The following is a 17657-nucleotide window of genomic DNA, read 5'->3' on the forward strand; positions in this document are numbered from 1 at the left end:
ACTGCAAAGACCCCGGAATAAAGTGATATATATGTTTGCGGGCCTGTAAAATTTGTCGTTTTTTTTCAAACGCAAAAATTGAGAACAAAGTGAATATTTGAAAATCAAATCCAAATCCTCCAGATATTTGTCAAATCAATTTCAAATCTATCCCCTCAAAGAACAGTTCAAATTCAAATCTTTAAAGGTTTGACGTATATTTGATTTTGCCGAACACTAATGAATTGTAAGAAAAATGGGGAAATGATCGGATATGTCGGTTTTTATAATTCCTTTTTGTAATTTCTTATTATAAATATATGTTGTAAAAATATTGTCAATCAACATCGTTGAAGTTTTGGTTATTCTAATAGGGCGATTAATTAAAGGAAGAGCTCCTGCCATAAATATTTCATCATAAAAACTTTTTACTTTTTTATCTTTACTATAAATTAGACAGTTCATGTTGAAATCTCCAATTATAAAAGTAATTTTGTTTTCTTTGCTACCTTTGAGAATGATATTACGCTGCAAAAAGAAACTAAGATTTTCAGACGCACCATCTGGTGGTCTATAACAGCAGCTTAATAGAATACTTTTTTTTTTATTGTTTAAAGTTTCAAAAGTTACGATTTCTTTATCACCGTCAGAAACGCACATAACCATTCCTAATGTGATTTACAATGTGTTCCTTAACGTAAATCAGAACCTCCACCCCGTTTATTTGTTTGTCTTTCTAACAAAATTGTTTCAAAACCTGGAAGATGGAAAATAGAATTATTTTTAAACTCATTCGAAGAAATCCATGTTTCTGTTAAGCAAATTATATTAAAAATATTTTCAGTTTCATCTAAAAAATCACAAAACTTTTCAATATTTTATTCAGACTTCTAATATTAATGTGAAGGATTCTGATTTTTTGATTTTCAGTGCCGTTTTTATTAAGAAATTCTTTTAACTTATTGGGATAAAGATAAGAACAACGTGTGTTCACATCATTAAAAAAATTGACATCTAGATCTGAATTAAGATCTGATTTTAAGTATTTATCATGAAAATTAAAAGTAAAGGATTCGTACTCATCCATTTTTGTTTTTAAATTTGATTATAGAATATTAAAAGAATTCCTTTATAATTATAGGTCACGCGTAATTAATTTACTGTAAGTTACTTTAGCAAACTTACCTTTCGCTCGCAATTCCTTCGCTTCTTTGAAAAGCTTTCTTCGTAAATTTATTGTAAAATCACTAAAGTCTTCGTTAACGTACAACCGCTCGTTCCAAAGCTTCATCGTCGTATATTTGTTTAACACTAGGGCTTTGTCTTTGTAGTTTTGAAATCGAACAACTATTGATCTGTTTTTTCCTGTTTCTTTTTCAACTCGATGGGCTCTATCTATTAAAATATTTTCTTGTAATATAAATTTTTTTACTATTAATTTTTGCAGCAATTTTGTCCCAAAATTTATTATTGCTTTTAGCTGGTACCAAATATTAGTCCGTATAAAAGCCAAACAGTAGCCCACTTTTTATCTGTGAAAAAAAAAAAACTAAATAAATTTTTTTTTAATTTTTTTGTAAGAATAAATTTTTTCAATATTGTTAAAAATTAAAAAAAAAAATAATAATAAATTTATAAAAATATATATTTTTTTTCATAGTAAATGCTATGAGCCAACTTACCCCGTGAAAAAATTTGTCAACTTACCCCGAAAGCTTTTTTTTTAATAAACAGTCTATAGATCCTGAAAAACGGCAACTTTGAAAAAAAAGTCTGACTGGATATAGTAAGCCAATTGTGATTGGAACTTTTACAATAATTTTTTTTTTCATACGACTAACTATTTTCTTTGTAAAGTAAAAAGGAAGCGATGTTCTAAAAGTTACGTTTTTGTCCAAAAAACGCATAAATCTCAATATCTCCCATGCGCATGCGCAAATTCTGACAATACTACAGTGAATGATGAAATGGTCAATAAGGAAGTTTCTGTGTAATTTTTGTCATTTTCTGATGAAAGGCTCTGAAGATAAACGCAGTTCGTCAACTTACCCCTGCGGCCAACTAGCCCCGGTCTCCGCTATATATATATACTTATTTTAAAGGTTTAGGGTTTACAGTTAGGTAGTTAGGTATCGGATTTAAATTCAAATTATTAGAACGATTCCAGTTTTTTTAAATATTTACTCATAGCCAATAGTGACGGAACAGTCGCCGTAGCTAGCTCCTTGTAACCACTCGTTTTCATTTTAAATGGCTTTTTTTATTTATAAAAACAAAAAAATGTTCTTCTTGTTTTAAGAAACATATTTACTTTTAAATTTCAAAACACCCTTTATGATTTTACCATGATTTTAATGCCACATCTAGGGCAGACTTATATTTCAGTATAATGGCATATCTGCAAATCTGATCTTAAAAGTGTAAATTAAAAATAATGCAATCTAGGTAAATAAAAATGACACTGCTAAAAAATTATTACACAATCATTAACTGATTTTTTTTAAAAGTGAAGAACAAGATAATTCTAACCTCACGAATTGTATTTCGCTATGTATTTTTTATAAATAAAAAAAACTGAAATATAATGTTTACAAAGAAATAATACTTTAAGTAACAAAATTTCCAACCCCATTAAATATTTCTGAGCTTCTCTGGTTAGGAAGCACGGGCTTCTTATGATAAGGAAGCACTGGCTTATAAGAAGTAGTAGTAGTAGTAGTAGTAGTAGTAGTAGTAGTAGTAGTAGTAGTAGTAGTAGTAGTAGTAGTAGTAGTAGTAGTAGTAGTAGTAGTAGTAGTAGTAGTAGTAGTAGTAGTAGTAGTAGTAGTTGCAGCTGATGTAATGGCGAGAAAGAGCCTGAGCACTTTTTGATATAAGAAAACGTGAACGAAAGTGTACTTGGTGAAGTTAAGGCGATTTTAAAATATTATAGCGTCTGTATAATATTTTTCTGACTACGACCTATTTTCGTTAAATGATCAGGTCTGTGAATTATGAGATGACAAAAAAAGTTGAAAATGATAAACTTTGCCGTAACATAAAATAAAAATGTTTGGAGCAAAAAAAAAACAGACCGAGGATTCTTTTTTTTAAAAGCAAATCTTCTTAAAATTATGATTGCTTGTCCAAATTTGAATACAATTATAAATAAATACGTTTTTTAGGTGAAAGGAATATCATAATTTAATAATATAATCTGTTCTTATTGTTAATTGGTAATTTTTCTAAATTAATAGGAATTCTAATATTTTATGAGAAAATTGATAGAAAAGTTGTGATTTGACAATTACATTCAATTAATATGTACTATAACAACTTAGAACTAGGATCTATAATAGGTTAAGGCACTTTTTGCAAAAAATTTTATTAAAATTACGTTAATGCTGTTGAGAAGAAAGAGAAGCGAAAAATACACATCTTTTAATCAAATTTTTCTAACTAAATTTATTGATAAAGAATTGCCCGTTTTTTTAAAAAAAAGCAATAAAACGCTAAAGTTGTTATATATTTTCTATCCGTATATCATTTTTGAGAAGCAACAAAAAGTAGATGTTTTCCGAGTTTGTCTTTTGCGTTTGTGTGTAACATATTTCTAGCTTTTACTTTTACTTTTACTCAACTAAGATGTAAAATATTCACAAAATATAAAGAATAAAATATAGGAAGATTTTTATGTATAAAGATTGCATTTAAAACAGCTTCATAAAAGGTACATGTTATAAATGCACTAGTTATGTCAGATTGTAATAATATATCTAAAAATGACATGAAAACACATTTGATCTAAATATTCAGTAAAAAAATAATAAATTAATTTGCTCAGTATAATACTTATAAAACACAGAAACAGATACTCATAAAACACACACAAATCGTCCACTTGACAATATTGGTTAAAAAATATTTAAAAACATTTAAAACATTTTAAAGAATAGCATAATTTTTTAATCTATTAATTTATAAAGTCAAAAGTGCTCTCACAAGGGTGTGGCGAGTGAGACTCTTAAAAGAACTTATTTAAACACAGCGGCGGAATTTATGACCTCGATATAATTAGTTCTTTATTTTTATTGCTAACTATATTTTTAAATTGTTCAAATTTAGTAACAAATTTTTCTCTATGTTTTGTTTTACGTTAATCAATAACGTCTTTAATTCAAGAAAAAGTTGTAAAATGCAGAAAAAAATTAACCATGTCGTTTTATATATAGTTTTTTATATATATTCTTTTTATATATAGTTTTACAGTTTTAAGTAACCATATATTTTATTTTTTAACTTATAATTTAATAGACATTGAAAAATGTACCATCCTCTTTAAATATGGAGGTGTAAATTATGTTTAGCCTTAAATGAAGCTTGCTACGGCAATGAACATCAATATGCTTAGCAAATAACGGGATAAAATAATTTTTAGAAAACTTTGAAAACAAATTTTCATAGTTACTATTTATAGTTAAAATATATATATATAAAAAACTCAACAAAATAACAAAAAAAGTATTTTTTAAAGGGAGCTTTCTAAAATTTTTATAATCTGCTTCAATATTTTAGCATAAAGTTGTCCTTAACATCTGCCTAAATGAGACATAAAATTTTACCCATTAATTATAAAACATCTAAATGTAATTGTAGCTAAATTATTCAATTCTAAATTGATTGATTGAAGATACGTATGGTGTCATTTTGATTTATGGTTTCCCAATTTGTACAGTACCAAGTGTTTCAATCTGTTTGGGCTGCCATTTCTACACTATCACTGTGTTACAATCTTTTTGTTCCACGAATAAATAAAATTCATTGAAGAATGGCAGAATGATGAGGACTAAGCTTTAGTCAAAGGCATATAATAAGATTAAGACTATAACTTTTAAACTGAATGATATTATATGCTTTTAACATTTACCTACAGTATTACTTATTCTAATAGTATAAGTAATACTATAAGTAAATGTCAAAAGCATATAATATGAATCAGACTAAGAGTAAATTAAAAATAGTAATACTGTAAGTAAATTTTTCTTTAACCATTCTACCCCAGAAACATAAATTATTGATGTTTCTAGGGTGTTTTTCTCTAGAAAGAAAGATACCCTAGATTTATTATTGTTTAAAAGTTAGGTAATTAAAAAATATATAAAAAATTAATTAATATGTTAAATTTATATTATTATTAATAATTATTAAACATAAAATATTTAAAAACTAAGTATATAATAATTTAAACTTTGAATCGGGAAAATATTTAGTTGAATAAAAAAGTTGTCATTAAATTGTGTAAACCGGAATTTAAGATCCACTTAAAAGCTGTCTTTCTAAGTATTGATAATTAAGCTAGTCGTTATATTGTCTATCAAGCTGATTATTTCAAGAAAAAGAACTGTTTTTTAATAAAATGAATTTCAATATCTTTATAACTTTTAACGAGCAAATTATATTAAAAAAACGAATGAAAAATGTTTGAACTTTATTTTTTGATTCAAACAATAATTAAACAATGTATTTAAAAACCTAATTTAATGTTAGAGTTTGTATAGTTTGGCTATTTTTCGAAAAAAATATTCATTTGCGGACGCTTTGGATCAAGTTTTGATAAAAATTCGCATTTTTTTGAAAAAGCTTTTGTGAGTTTTGAAAGACAATATGACCGCCGTGCAAAATCAGCAAGCAAAATCGCTAATAAGTAAATAAAAACCGAATTTCAGGTGCGTCGTTTAAAAGTCCACCGCACAAATACACACACACATATCTTTATAATATGCTTTTACCGTGTTGCAGATGTAAAAAAACTTATTAAAAATGTTTACCAACTAAAGGAAAAAAATGATTATCATGGCCTCTTTTAAATCCATGCTTGGATACTCAATCCTTTCCATTAAAAAATCAAGCACTCAACTTTTCAAATTCTGATAAATCTAGCTCACCTTCGGCATTACATGCTTAGCGCTAATCTTTCAAAGTATCAAAAAACACACTTTTCTCCTTTTAGCTAACACGCCTGAGACCAAAATGGTATTACATATTTTGTGTAATGTTCTTTTTAAGTAAACGTTATGAATTTTTCAAATTCAAAACTTTTGAAAAATAGTTTAATAAAGTATATAGTAATTATCTATTTTTATCATCAATTATTAAATTAAAAATTGAAATGTTTTAATATCAAGGTAAGATAAAATAAGAAATATGCTTATTTCATCTTAAAGTAAACTAATTTAATATTGCTTTTTTTTTTTAGGTAGACAAGAAAAATTACCCAATTGACTGCAAATCAGTATGTTGCAATTATTTTAGGAAGCGGTTGGTAAGTTGTCAAAAATTTGGCAAATGCAATTTTTATCATGTGATTCATTGATAGGAGGTCGATGAAACTCAGTCAAAGGTAGCATATCTAAGCCAGCTTTGGACTCAATGAAGGTTCAAGACATATTAAGTATTGATATTATAATACTTTATTTAGCAACACTATTTCTCCTTGTTTTGTATAATGAATATAATATATAACTATTACTTTGTTCATAATTTTATTTTCATATTCTTTAACAACTGCAAAGGACAATTCGATAAAATTTCTAACAGGATTGAATAGGTTTACTGTATATATAAAACTATAAGATATTGTTTATTCGATGTCTTATAAAACACTGAAGGAACCTTATAGTTTTATATATTCAGGAATCCTATCAATCTTGTTCCAAAATCTTATAGGAGTTTTTATCCTATAAGATACCGAATGAACAATATTCTATAGCTTTATATGCACAGAAATTCTACTCAAATAAGTAGGATTTCTGTGCATATAAAACTATAAGAAATTGTTTATTCGGTATCTTATAAGATAAAACTCCGATAAGGTTTTGGAACAGGATTTCTGTACGCGTATACCTATAGGAATTTTATATATGATGTCTTAGGAGATTTCTAGGATTCCTGTACCTCCATACTATAAGACTTTCATATCGGTGTCTTATGGGATAAGACTCCTATAAGTTTTTGGAACATGATTGGAACAGAAATTCTACTCAAATAAGTAGGATTTCTGTACATATAAAACTATAAGAAATTGTTTATTCGGTATCTTATAAGATAAAACTCCGATAAGGTTTTGGAACAGGATTTCTGTACGCGTATACCTATAGGAATTTTATATATGATGTCTTAGGAGATTTCTAGGATTCCTGTACCTCCATACTATAAGACTTTCATATCGGTGTCTTATGGGATAAGACTCCTATAAGTTTTTGGAACATGATTGGAACAGAAATTCTACTCAAATAAGTAGGATTTCTGTACATATAAAACTATAAGAAATTGTTTATTCGGTATCTTATAAGATAAAACTCCGATAAGGTTTTGGAACAGGATTTCTGTACGCGTATACCTATAGGAATTTTTTATATGATGTCTTAGGAGATTTCTAGGATTCCTGTACCTCCATACTATAAGACTTTCATATCGGTGTCTTATGGGATAAGACTCCTATAAGTTTTTGGAACATGATTGTATAGGAAACCAATCCTAAAGAAATTCCTACAGATTGTATTTAATTGCGTTATCTTATAGAAAAACCTGTTCCAATTTCGTATAGATATTCCCTATATCCTCTTTGTAGTATACTCATTAGACTTTATGACTAGAGTATCACCATTCTGTCTTAGAGCTTGGTAATTTTTAGGGTATGTGACTTACTGGTGTTTTCATTTGTTATGAAACTTCTAATCAAAAGTACTGTTTGATTTTATAGTATTTTAGACAAGATAAAATGAATTGCTAGCTTTTAAATTGAAATATATGGGTTTGAAACTTGATTTTAAATTAGTTTTGTAATTGACTTCGACTAAAAAGCGACCAGTCGAAATTGGTCGACTTGGAAAATCAAATAGTCGATTTATTTGACTATGGACTTCCTAACAATTGACTAAAAGTCAGTTTGATCGAGTAAAAATCTTAAAGTCTTTATTTCTTTTCATTTGATTTAACTTTAATTCTTGTTTGTTTTTTTCGATTTAGTCAACAGTTGAATTATTTAGAAGTCGTAACAACACTATTTTAAATAATTTATAAAAACATTTATTTTAAAGATATTTAAATTACATGAAACTTGATTTCACATTATATACCAAAAAAAATTTAAAAAAAAAAGGAAATTTTTCCGATAGTTTTATTTCTGTTAAAAGAAAAAATTAATCAAAATAAACAACTTGATTTCGGACTTTAAATATAAGAAATAAATTAAACTAGATATTCCAGTAATAACTAAACTTCTCCAAGTAGATTAAGCTAAAACAAAAAAAGGAGATTAAATTAATTAAGTTTTTTACCAATAAGTAAATAGACGTATAAAAAAAAAAAAACATTAACAAAATAACTATAAATAAATTGATTGATACGTCACGATGTAGCTTTTAAATAAAAAAAACCTCGCTTGTTTCACCAATTGAGTCGCGTTAAGTAGTTCACTACACCCGTATATGATTTTCTTTTGTTGTTTTCCATGACGCTATCGTAGTGAAATAAAGAAATTAAAAATAATTTATTTTAAAAACCAAAAATAATATAAACAAAAAAGATAAATAAACAAAGTGGAATTCATAACTATAAAAAAGAGAGAAAAAAAAGGTAGAGAAATAAAAAAAATCTCAACATAATCTCTTATATTAATATTATATTTTTATTGATAGTAAATTGATCTTCCTGAAATGAATTCCTGAAACTTAAATTTAGAAAATTCATAATAAAAAACAATTATCTAACTATGCTATGAAAGACCTGATTTTAATTCAAGTTAAAATTTCGGTATTTTATGTCTGAGCATTTTTAATGATTCTGACCGAAACAATTATTCATTGTTTTTGATAAACGGTTTCTTTGATGTTTAAATTTTCACCAGCTTGAGGAACATATCACATATATCCAATTTGTTAAGTTCAGTTAGGTTAAGAAGAAACTTAGAACCTCAAGAAACTTAGCCACACGGGTAACAATGTCATGGTATCACCGCGTAACTCTTATAACTATAAGTTATAATTGGATTAGCTTTTATATTGTAAAAGGATATGGATCTTCGGTTTTTGATTGAGACATCAATGTTGTTTTTTAAATTTGATTAATGTTTTATTAACTAAAGTAATAAAATATAAAATTTTAGATACCAATCAATTATTTTTTTGATAAAACGATTAATGTAATCAGAAAGGTAATAAAACAACTCTCTCGTTTTTTTACATGACAACATAATAACTAAATTCTAACCTTAACGAGCTTAGTAACGATGATCCTAAATAAAACCTATTTTCTAATTGTTTGTTTTTCAGAATTAAAACCAAAACATCGCCTAGCTGAATAGTGCATTTCAAAGATGTCAGAGAATTAAACCAAACCGTCGTATGAACTAAATAAAAATTTCAAATCTAATCTCTAAGAGTTACCTTGGCTGTAGCATAGTTTTAATTATTAATAGTGTAGCTAAGCAATAGCTAGAGTCAATTAAAAACTTTGACAGTCTTTTTTTAAAACGGTATTTGATTAACTTGCTTAATTTTATCATTAAATATTCAAAAAAAATTTGTTCAAAGATTTTGTGTTGAAAGCTTCATCTGACAGAATTCTAAAATTTGTCAAGAATTCTATTGACACAACTGTTTATACTTTAATATATAAAATAGTATTATTCTAATACTAAATTTTACATAATCTCCTCGTCATCTAATTTTGTCAGTGACTGATCCAAGAGAGGAGGGGGAATAGGAATATGCATCTTTCTCCCTTCCACCAAAATTTAAAAAAAAAATGTAAATATCAAGGTTCAAAGTTGAACACCAGTTTAAGCAATATATACAAATAAGGTCTGTATATATTGCTATTTATACAGACATATTTTAATAATGGGAATTGATGAGTTCAACTTTGCTTATTTATTTTATCCAAAATTAATTTTAATCAAAATACTGTATATAGCAATTTATATCCAATGATCATCTAGGTCATATTTAAAAAACCTGAAAACATATTGCAAAAAAAAAAAAAAAAATCCGGAACTTATTTCCCATATATTCGCCTAAAATTAGCTTTAAACTGATAGCTTTCTGAACTTTTTTTGCAATTTTTAAATAATTTTTGTATGGGTAATGACTGAAAAAGTTCAAAAAGAAATTTATTGCAAAAATATATATTTAAATTTATATTTCCAGAAAACTTTTTGGAAATCTGGAAAATACCCGGAATTCCAAAAAGTTTATTTAAAAAAAAAGAAATTTCTAGATATAGAGGACTTTTTTTAAAAATTAACGATTGCGCCCCTCCACTTCGAAACCCGTGTCGTAGGCCCTGTTCTGTATAACAAATTATTATTTTTTAATTTTACTCCTGTCCATTATATAAGAATAATTTTTATTTTTTCTACCATAACGCATCATAAGACATTTTAAAAAGCACACTTTTTTCAACACATTAACTCTTAGGCTTTAAATTAAAAGCCTAAGAGTTAATGTGTTAAAAGCATAAGCGAAATCAAGATAAATACCAAGTTAGAAAATGAAGTTGAACGTTTCAAGGAGATTTGCTGGCCGTAGTTTTGATTTTAAAAACCCGTCGTTTAAACAATGTAAAAACATTGCTATATAATGATTTCTCAAAAAAGAATTTTACAAAATCATCCAAAATCAATGAAAGTAGAGTTTGTAGTTTGATCCTAACAGCTTTTCTTAAAAATTGTTATACCCGTGGACTGAAATGATAACATGGAATTTACAGAAGCTTGAAACACTGAAAGTTTTGAATGAACAATATCAGGTCTCTTTGATTTATTTCATTTTATGTCCTGTTAATTTAAATTTTTATAGTAATAATACAACTATTAAAATCAATGTCATCACATCACACACCACAAATCAATGAGGAAAATCGTAGCGGTCCGTCCATAATAAGAGCATCATTAAATTAAAATGTAATCATAATTAGACAATAAAAAATGCTACCATTAATACTTTTAATTGGATAATTAAAAACGCTACCTTTAATAATTTTAATTAGATAATTAAAAAATAAATTAAAAAAATTAATACCTTTTCATAACCTATAAGGTTTGCATACTCAATATAATTTCCACCACCTACCATGAAGACAATAGCCTATATAAATTTGTACAAAATAAAATCTATACTTCTAAAATGGATAAAATTTATAAACTTTTAATGAATGTATTAAAAAAATACATCACTGTATGGTGTTTTATTTTTCATCAAACTAGCTTCATTGACTTTAAGCATCTTTGGATCAAAGTATCTATAGTTTTCAATCTCAGGAACGTTTTTTTGTTCCATAATTGCATCAACTATTCTGGTGACAGGAAGTTTTTTTGTTCCCACAACTAAATTTTTGACACCTTCCATAACAAATTGCGATCCTGTACTCATTATACGTGAAAACATTGCACTATATGCATTTTGTCCAGTGCCTGTTTGAAATGAATCAGAAGTGAACTTATTAAAAGTCTTCCACTTTTTAATATAATTTATTGAACCTAAATTACAACCAGCAACTTCTAGAGCTTTGACATGAGCTTCAAAATCATTCTAAAATATTACGAAGTACATTTTTTAAACAAGAATAAATTTGTTATACTCGTTAAAAAAAAAATTATTTGGAGTCTCTTAACATATGGGAGAGTAGGGTATTGGCAAACACCTAAGCGGGAATACGAATTAAAGACACCAGTTATACAAAATTGATCATATTTATTGCTTATCAATTAGTTTACTATTCAGTCACAAACCCTCAACTATTCAAACTATTCAGTCACAAACCCTCAAAAAGCAATTTAAAAAAATCTTATTATAAAAATAAAAATTTATAGCAAAAATAAAACCATTGGTGTTCGGAATTACCCTACCTACGGTAATTCCGAACACATCGGGGGCAATCACAAACACTGTTGTGTAATAATAAATAAAATGCTAATTGTAATAATTAAGTCTAAAAATTACATTATGCAACAACAACAAAAAAAAGGAGTGGCTTTATTTTTATAGAAGCTATAACTTGTTACTCAAGAAAAAAGTTGCATAAAATTATCAGAAAAAGCTAAAGTCAAATTATAGTAAGCAACATCCGCAGCTTCATTACACTGCACGTCTGGAACTGAGCATAGGATCCCTTTTCAGCAGGTAAAAAGAAATTGTCGAATTTATTTTTCTACAATGCTGTTTTGACCATGTTCAGAGTTACCCGCGTATGCCATTACCCCACTCTCCCCTAAACTCAGGGAAGACAATTTTTTACCCTTGAGTATTTTCAGAAAACTACATATTAAAACTGATTTGTTTTGGGATGCATGGATATATTTGAACTGAAAAGACCATCATTTTATTAATAAATTATAAAACCATATAAAATTTTATTTTTATTTCAAATTATTTTATATGAAATTAAGTTATAATAACTAGTTTAGTGAAGTTATCTGCAATGGTATTAGATGTTATTGTTATATATACATGTTAGATGCAATGGTTTAGATGTTATTGTTATATATACATGTTAGATGCAATGGTTTAGATGTTATTGTTATATATACATGTTAGATGCAATGGTTTAGATGTTAGTCTAATGTTGTCAGTAGTGGAATCTTTAATGATGGCAGAAAATTTTAACTGTTACCAACATGATTTTTTACATAGATGTACAAAAGTTACTTTTGAATTTGAATATATATATATAATATATATATATATATATTATATATATATATTCAAATTCAAATTTTTGAATATATATATATAATATATATATATATATATATATATATATATATATATATATATATATATATATATATATATATATAAATATATATATATATATCTATATATACATATATATATATATATATATATATATATATATATATATATATATATATATATATTTATATATATATATATGTATATATAGATATATATATATATATTTATATATACATATATATCTATAAGACATATTTGTCTTATACTGCTGATTTAGGTGAGCAGTGTGATGTCATACTGAAATGGCCTGCTGCCAAGGGCTTCAGTACATACATCGACTGACAAACTGCCTGACTCGCAGTGGAGTGCTGCTACATTGACTGTGGGTTTGGGATGGGGCAGCAATCTTTTCATTCATTACTCTTTATTTTCTTCTTCTTTTACTAAAAAAGCCATATCGATTTAGATGAGCAAAAAAAGTAAGCAAATGCTCACATAAATATATAAGCAAATGCTTGCATAAATATTTAAATAAGCAAAAAAAGTAAACAAATGCTCACATAAATAAATAGTGTGTATATATATATATACACACACACACACACACACACACACACACACACACACACACTCACACACACACACATTATATATATATATATATATATATATATATATATATATATATATATATATATATATATATATATATATATATATATATATATATATATATATATATCAAAATGTTACTTTAATATGTTCCAGCATTGATGTAGCAATTGTAATATGTGTATCTATTAATCTTTTTTTTTCAAGTAACATAGGGAGAGAGCTGAAAACAATAAAAAATATAAGTATATGAACAATAATAAAAATGATAATGAAAATAATAAAGTGAAAAGAGAATGATATATATTCTAAATAAGTTACTTTTACAAAAAAACATAACATTGTACTTTCAATATTGTTTAATACAGATGTGAAGAAATAGTATTAGCACTCCTATAAAGAACCAGAGTTAGTTCATGAATTGCTACATTAATAAAACAGAATATTGTTTACTCAGAGAAAAAAAAACAGGGTTTAAAAAGCTAAGCAAAACCTAAAAATATAAAATATAAAATTTGTGTCACATTTTAAATAACAAAAGTTAAAGCTGTGGTAGTTTTTTCACGATAACATGTTCTAGTGTGTATAATTGTGTATATCCCAGAGAATCAATAACTTGCTTTAAAATTCCAGTCCTTGATTATATAAATGTTGAAGAAGTTGCGCCTCTGTTGATAATGGCAGGCCAATTAAAATTTCATTATATTATATTTATTCATTAATATTAATATTAGAAAATAATATAACCAAAATAATACAAATGTTTATATTGATTAAGAGCTACACATAGAGTCAAAAATTACATTAAATACAACAGTCATAGGCAGTTAGTATAATAATTTTATGATTTATTAAAAACTGACATACATGACAAGTTTAGTATATGGCAATGTAACCAACCAATATGATTGTTTGTTGGATTTTCTTGCAACACAAGATATTGTGGCTTGTGTTAGCTGTTTTTCTACATATTTTATGTATTACACATCATTTTTAAAAACATTGAGACCTATTAGAAAAACTTCTGCAGACTTTAGTGAATTTCCAAATAATTTTCTAGGAACTTTTGTTTCTCTTTTACTATTACAGTAATCTTTAAATTTGTTTCTTCAAACCCAAAAATAAAATAAAGCATATGCATAAAGTACTAAAACACATTTTCTTTTTAAACAGTCTATTTTTTTAATAATTTGTTTAAAAGATGTAATAAACTGTTGATGATGCCAGTAAATAACTTACGTTTAAAGCTGACTTTTATTTTTTATAATATTTTACAAGTTACTGTGCAACATCTATTAACTTAAATAGTTTAATATAAACAATATTTAAAGCAGTGATTGAAATAACAGTCTATTCCTTAAATAATATTTTTTAATTTTTAAATGAGTAATTATAGAATACTGAGAGATATTTAAAAAGTTAATCTACTGAGTGAACCTATTTTATTATTTTTTTTAATTCTGATTCACTCTCAACAAGGCTGCAACAACCACTATTAAGTTGGGAGTTACTAGAAAAAAAGAATATAGTTATAGAGCAAGAAATCGGTTGACAGAAGATTTGATAAGATTGTATGAATCAGGAAAACATGAAGATGGGAGAGAGCTCCAAAGCGATAAAGTGTTAAGGAAAAACCAAGGCAAATAAAAGTTTTTAGAGCATGTAAGGACAGATAAAGTAAAAGAATGAGACTTTGCTGAATGATGAGTCAAGCGAGAATGTATTTTAGTTGATGGAATTAGAGATGATAGCTCCTTTGAGCTACGACCATGATAGTATTTGTAGAAAAGAGAAAGATTTTTTACGAAAATGGGAAAGAGACTCAAGCTTAGCAGATGGAGCAGGTCCAACTGCGTTTTGAACCTTGTCTAGAAGAGAAAAAGTATCATTAGAAGAACCAATTCAAATATGAAAACAGTATTCCATACAGGGACGAATAAGAGATTTTTAGAGGTAGAGATTGGAATCAGGAGAGAAAAAATGGCGAGCACGATAAAGAGAAGCAACCTTAGCAGAAGCTAATTTAGCAATCGATTGTATATATGGTTTCCATGATAGGACAGTAGTAAACAATATTCCAAAAAGAAGAAATGAAGAAGACTCAGTGAGGGGGTTTCCATTCATCAATATAGGAATGTCGACAGTACTGCAATAGTTGTTTGCAGTAAATAACTGAGTTTTGGTGGAGTTAAAATTTACAAGCCACTGTGAACCCCAATCTGTTACAGAAGTGAGATTAGATTCAAGATAGTGGTAAGAGCGCTCGCTTTGTAAGCGAGAGGTTCGGAGTTCGACTCCCACCACGTCCCTGGAAGTACCGCGCTCAACTTAGTTTCTCCGCGCAGCGGCCTTGCTCGGCAAGGTTCGTGTTTCGGAGTTAAAGAGTTGAGAGAGGGTTGCACCACGAATAACGACTGAAAAAAAAAAAAAAAAAAGAAAAAAAAATGAGTATCCTCCTCGACTGTAGTGGCCCCCCTCGGGCCTTGGGGAGGTGAATAATCTTAAAAAAAAAAAAAAAAAAAAAAAAAAGATTGGCTGCCTGTTCTAAGCGATTGAAAAGAGACTTTTTGTCAAGACAGAAGTATTAAGTTGAGTCATCAGCAAAAAGAGCTACTTTAGATGTAGGGTTGTCGAGAAGATCGTTAATGTAGATAAGAAAAAAAACAGGGCCAAGAATAGAACCTTGAGGTACCCCAGGAGTTACTGGAAATAAGAGTGTTGGCCTTCGAGGATGACTTTAATAAAGTGGTTAGAAAGAAACAATTTGATAATCTCAAAAAAACTTTCCCAGATACGCCATGTGAAACAAGCTTATGGAGAAGACCAGCATGCTAAACTTTGTCAAGAGCCTCAGATATGTCAAGAGCAATAGCTCTAGCCTCTCTGCCTCCACCCAATGCACGATAAAATCTTTCAGTCACAACAATTAGCAAGTCAGCCGTAAAGCAAGAGGATTGAAAACCGTATTGTCTGACAGTAAGTTATTTGACTTAAGATGGGATGTGAGAAATTTGGTTAATTCTTACTGATCACTAAACTCAAAAAGCATTGGCAATATGTACTTTAGTATAGAAACTTCATGTTCTGTAAGTATTGTATGGAAACCTAATGTTCTGCAAGTATAGTATAGAAAGTTCATGTTCTGCAAAGAGTTCCTTTAATATTTGAAGACACTACCTAAGAGATTTGAAGATTTCATACTAATATTTTCCCAGACACAAGCATAAATACACTCATAAGAACATGAGCAATCAATAATATTTTATTTTTAAATTGTTTGCAAAAACTGTAAAAATTAAAAACCATTTATTAAAGTTAAACGAACATTGATTAAACCATATTCAAGTAAAAAACTGATGAATTGAATATATTTTTTCAGATTAAAGATTATACAGCTGAATGACCAACAAATCATAAAACCACCATTATGGAAAAAAAAAAATGAAAAAAAATAATTATAAATCACAAATTATATGTAATGAAAAAAATATAATGAAAAAAAAAGTTTGTTAGATTTTAACTCATTTGAGATGTTGAAGCTGCTATTTTTTTAATTGATTTTCTGATTAGATAAATTGTTAAAATGGACAAGGCAAGAACAACCTTAGTAATATTGCTGGATATTGTATTAAAAAAAATCAAAAAAATACTGCATCTCAATCGTTGGATAACCAACTAGTTATAAAATTGCCATGGATGCCAATTCTCTGTTCTAATATTAGAAAAAGATCTTACAAAGCAAAACATAAAGCCAGCTTCTAATTTAACAATAAGACAAAGATTACTGCAAATACAAACCTAGGTGTCTACCAATTGAAATGCTGTATACATTAGTGTGACTAAATAAAAATGTTTTATCCAAATCTCTAAAGCACCAGAAAAATAGTATTAATGGAAAATAAGACAGTACCTGTTAAACCATGCCATGACACATGGTAATCTTTTGCTCTAGAATATCAAATTAGGAAAATTAGGAAATCACTTGAAATATAAAGAGCCAGAGTTAACCAAGAGTTAGGAAGTGGCAAGAGAGTTTTCAATCTAAATAATCAAATTCTTCTATTTACATAGACATTTAGAAAACAATTTGTTATCATAGGCTGAAGCAACCATGTCACATTGGGGTCACTATCATGACATATCCATGACATTGGAGTCACTGTCCTGCTGAAACATTTCAGCAGGATAGTGACCCCAAACACACATCCAAGTTATTAAAACAGTATATTTCTGTTTCATATGTAAGGGCTTTAAGATTTCAATCACCGGACTTGAACCCAACATTTTAGGGGAATGTTAGATAATCAAGTTTAAAAGGATAAATTATAA

General features: G+C 27.5%; 1 protein-coding gene across 2 annotated transcripts in view; it reads right to left on the reverse strand.

The window, feature by feature from the left end:
* Positions 1–8023: 8023 nt before the first annotated feature.
* The window catches only part of LOC136084538 (sec1 family domain-containing protein 1-like), a 52073-nt gene continuing 42439 nt past the window's right edge, over positions 8024–17657 (reverse strand). For both annotated transcript variants that reach the window (XM_065804653.1, XM_065804654.1), the window contains exons 13-17: positions 13470–13551; positions 11190–11549; positions 11040–11105; positions 8397–8476; positions 8024–8256 (exon numbers count right to left, since the gene is read on the reverse strand). In XM_065804653.1, the coding sequence (XP_065660725.1) occupies positions 8214–8256; positions 8397–8476; positions 11040–11105; positions 11190–11549; positions 13470–13551 (631 nt within the window). In that variant the 3' untranslated portion in view covers positions 8024–8213. The remainder of the gene's footprint in view (positions 8257–8396; positions 8477–11039; positions 11106–11189; positions 11550–13469; positions 13552–17657) is intronic.

Source organism: Hydra vulgaris, chromosome 09 (assembly GCF_038396675.1).
Source record: "Hydra vulgaris chromosome 09, alternate assembly HydraT2T_AEP".
NCBI classification, from domain to species: Eukaryota; Metazoa; Cnidaria; class Hydrozoa; order Anthoathecata; family Hydridae; genus Hydra; species Hydra vulgaris.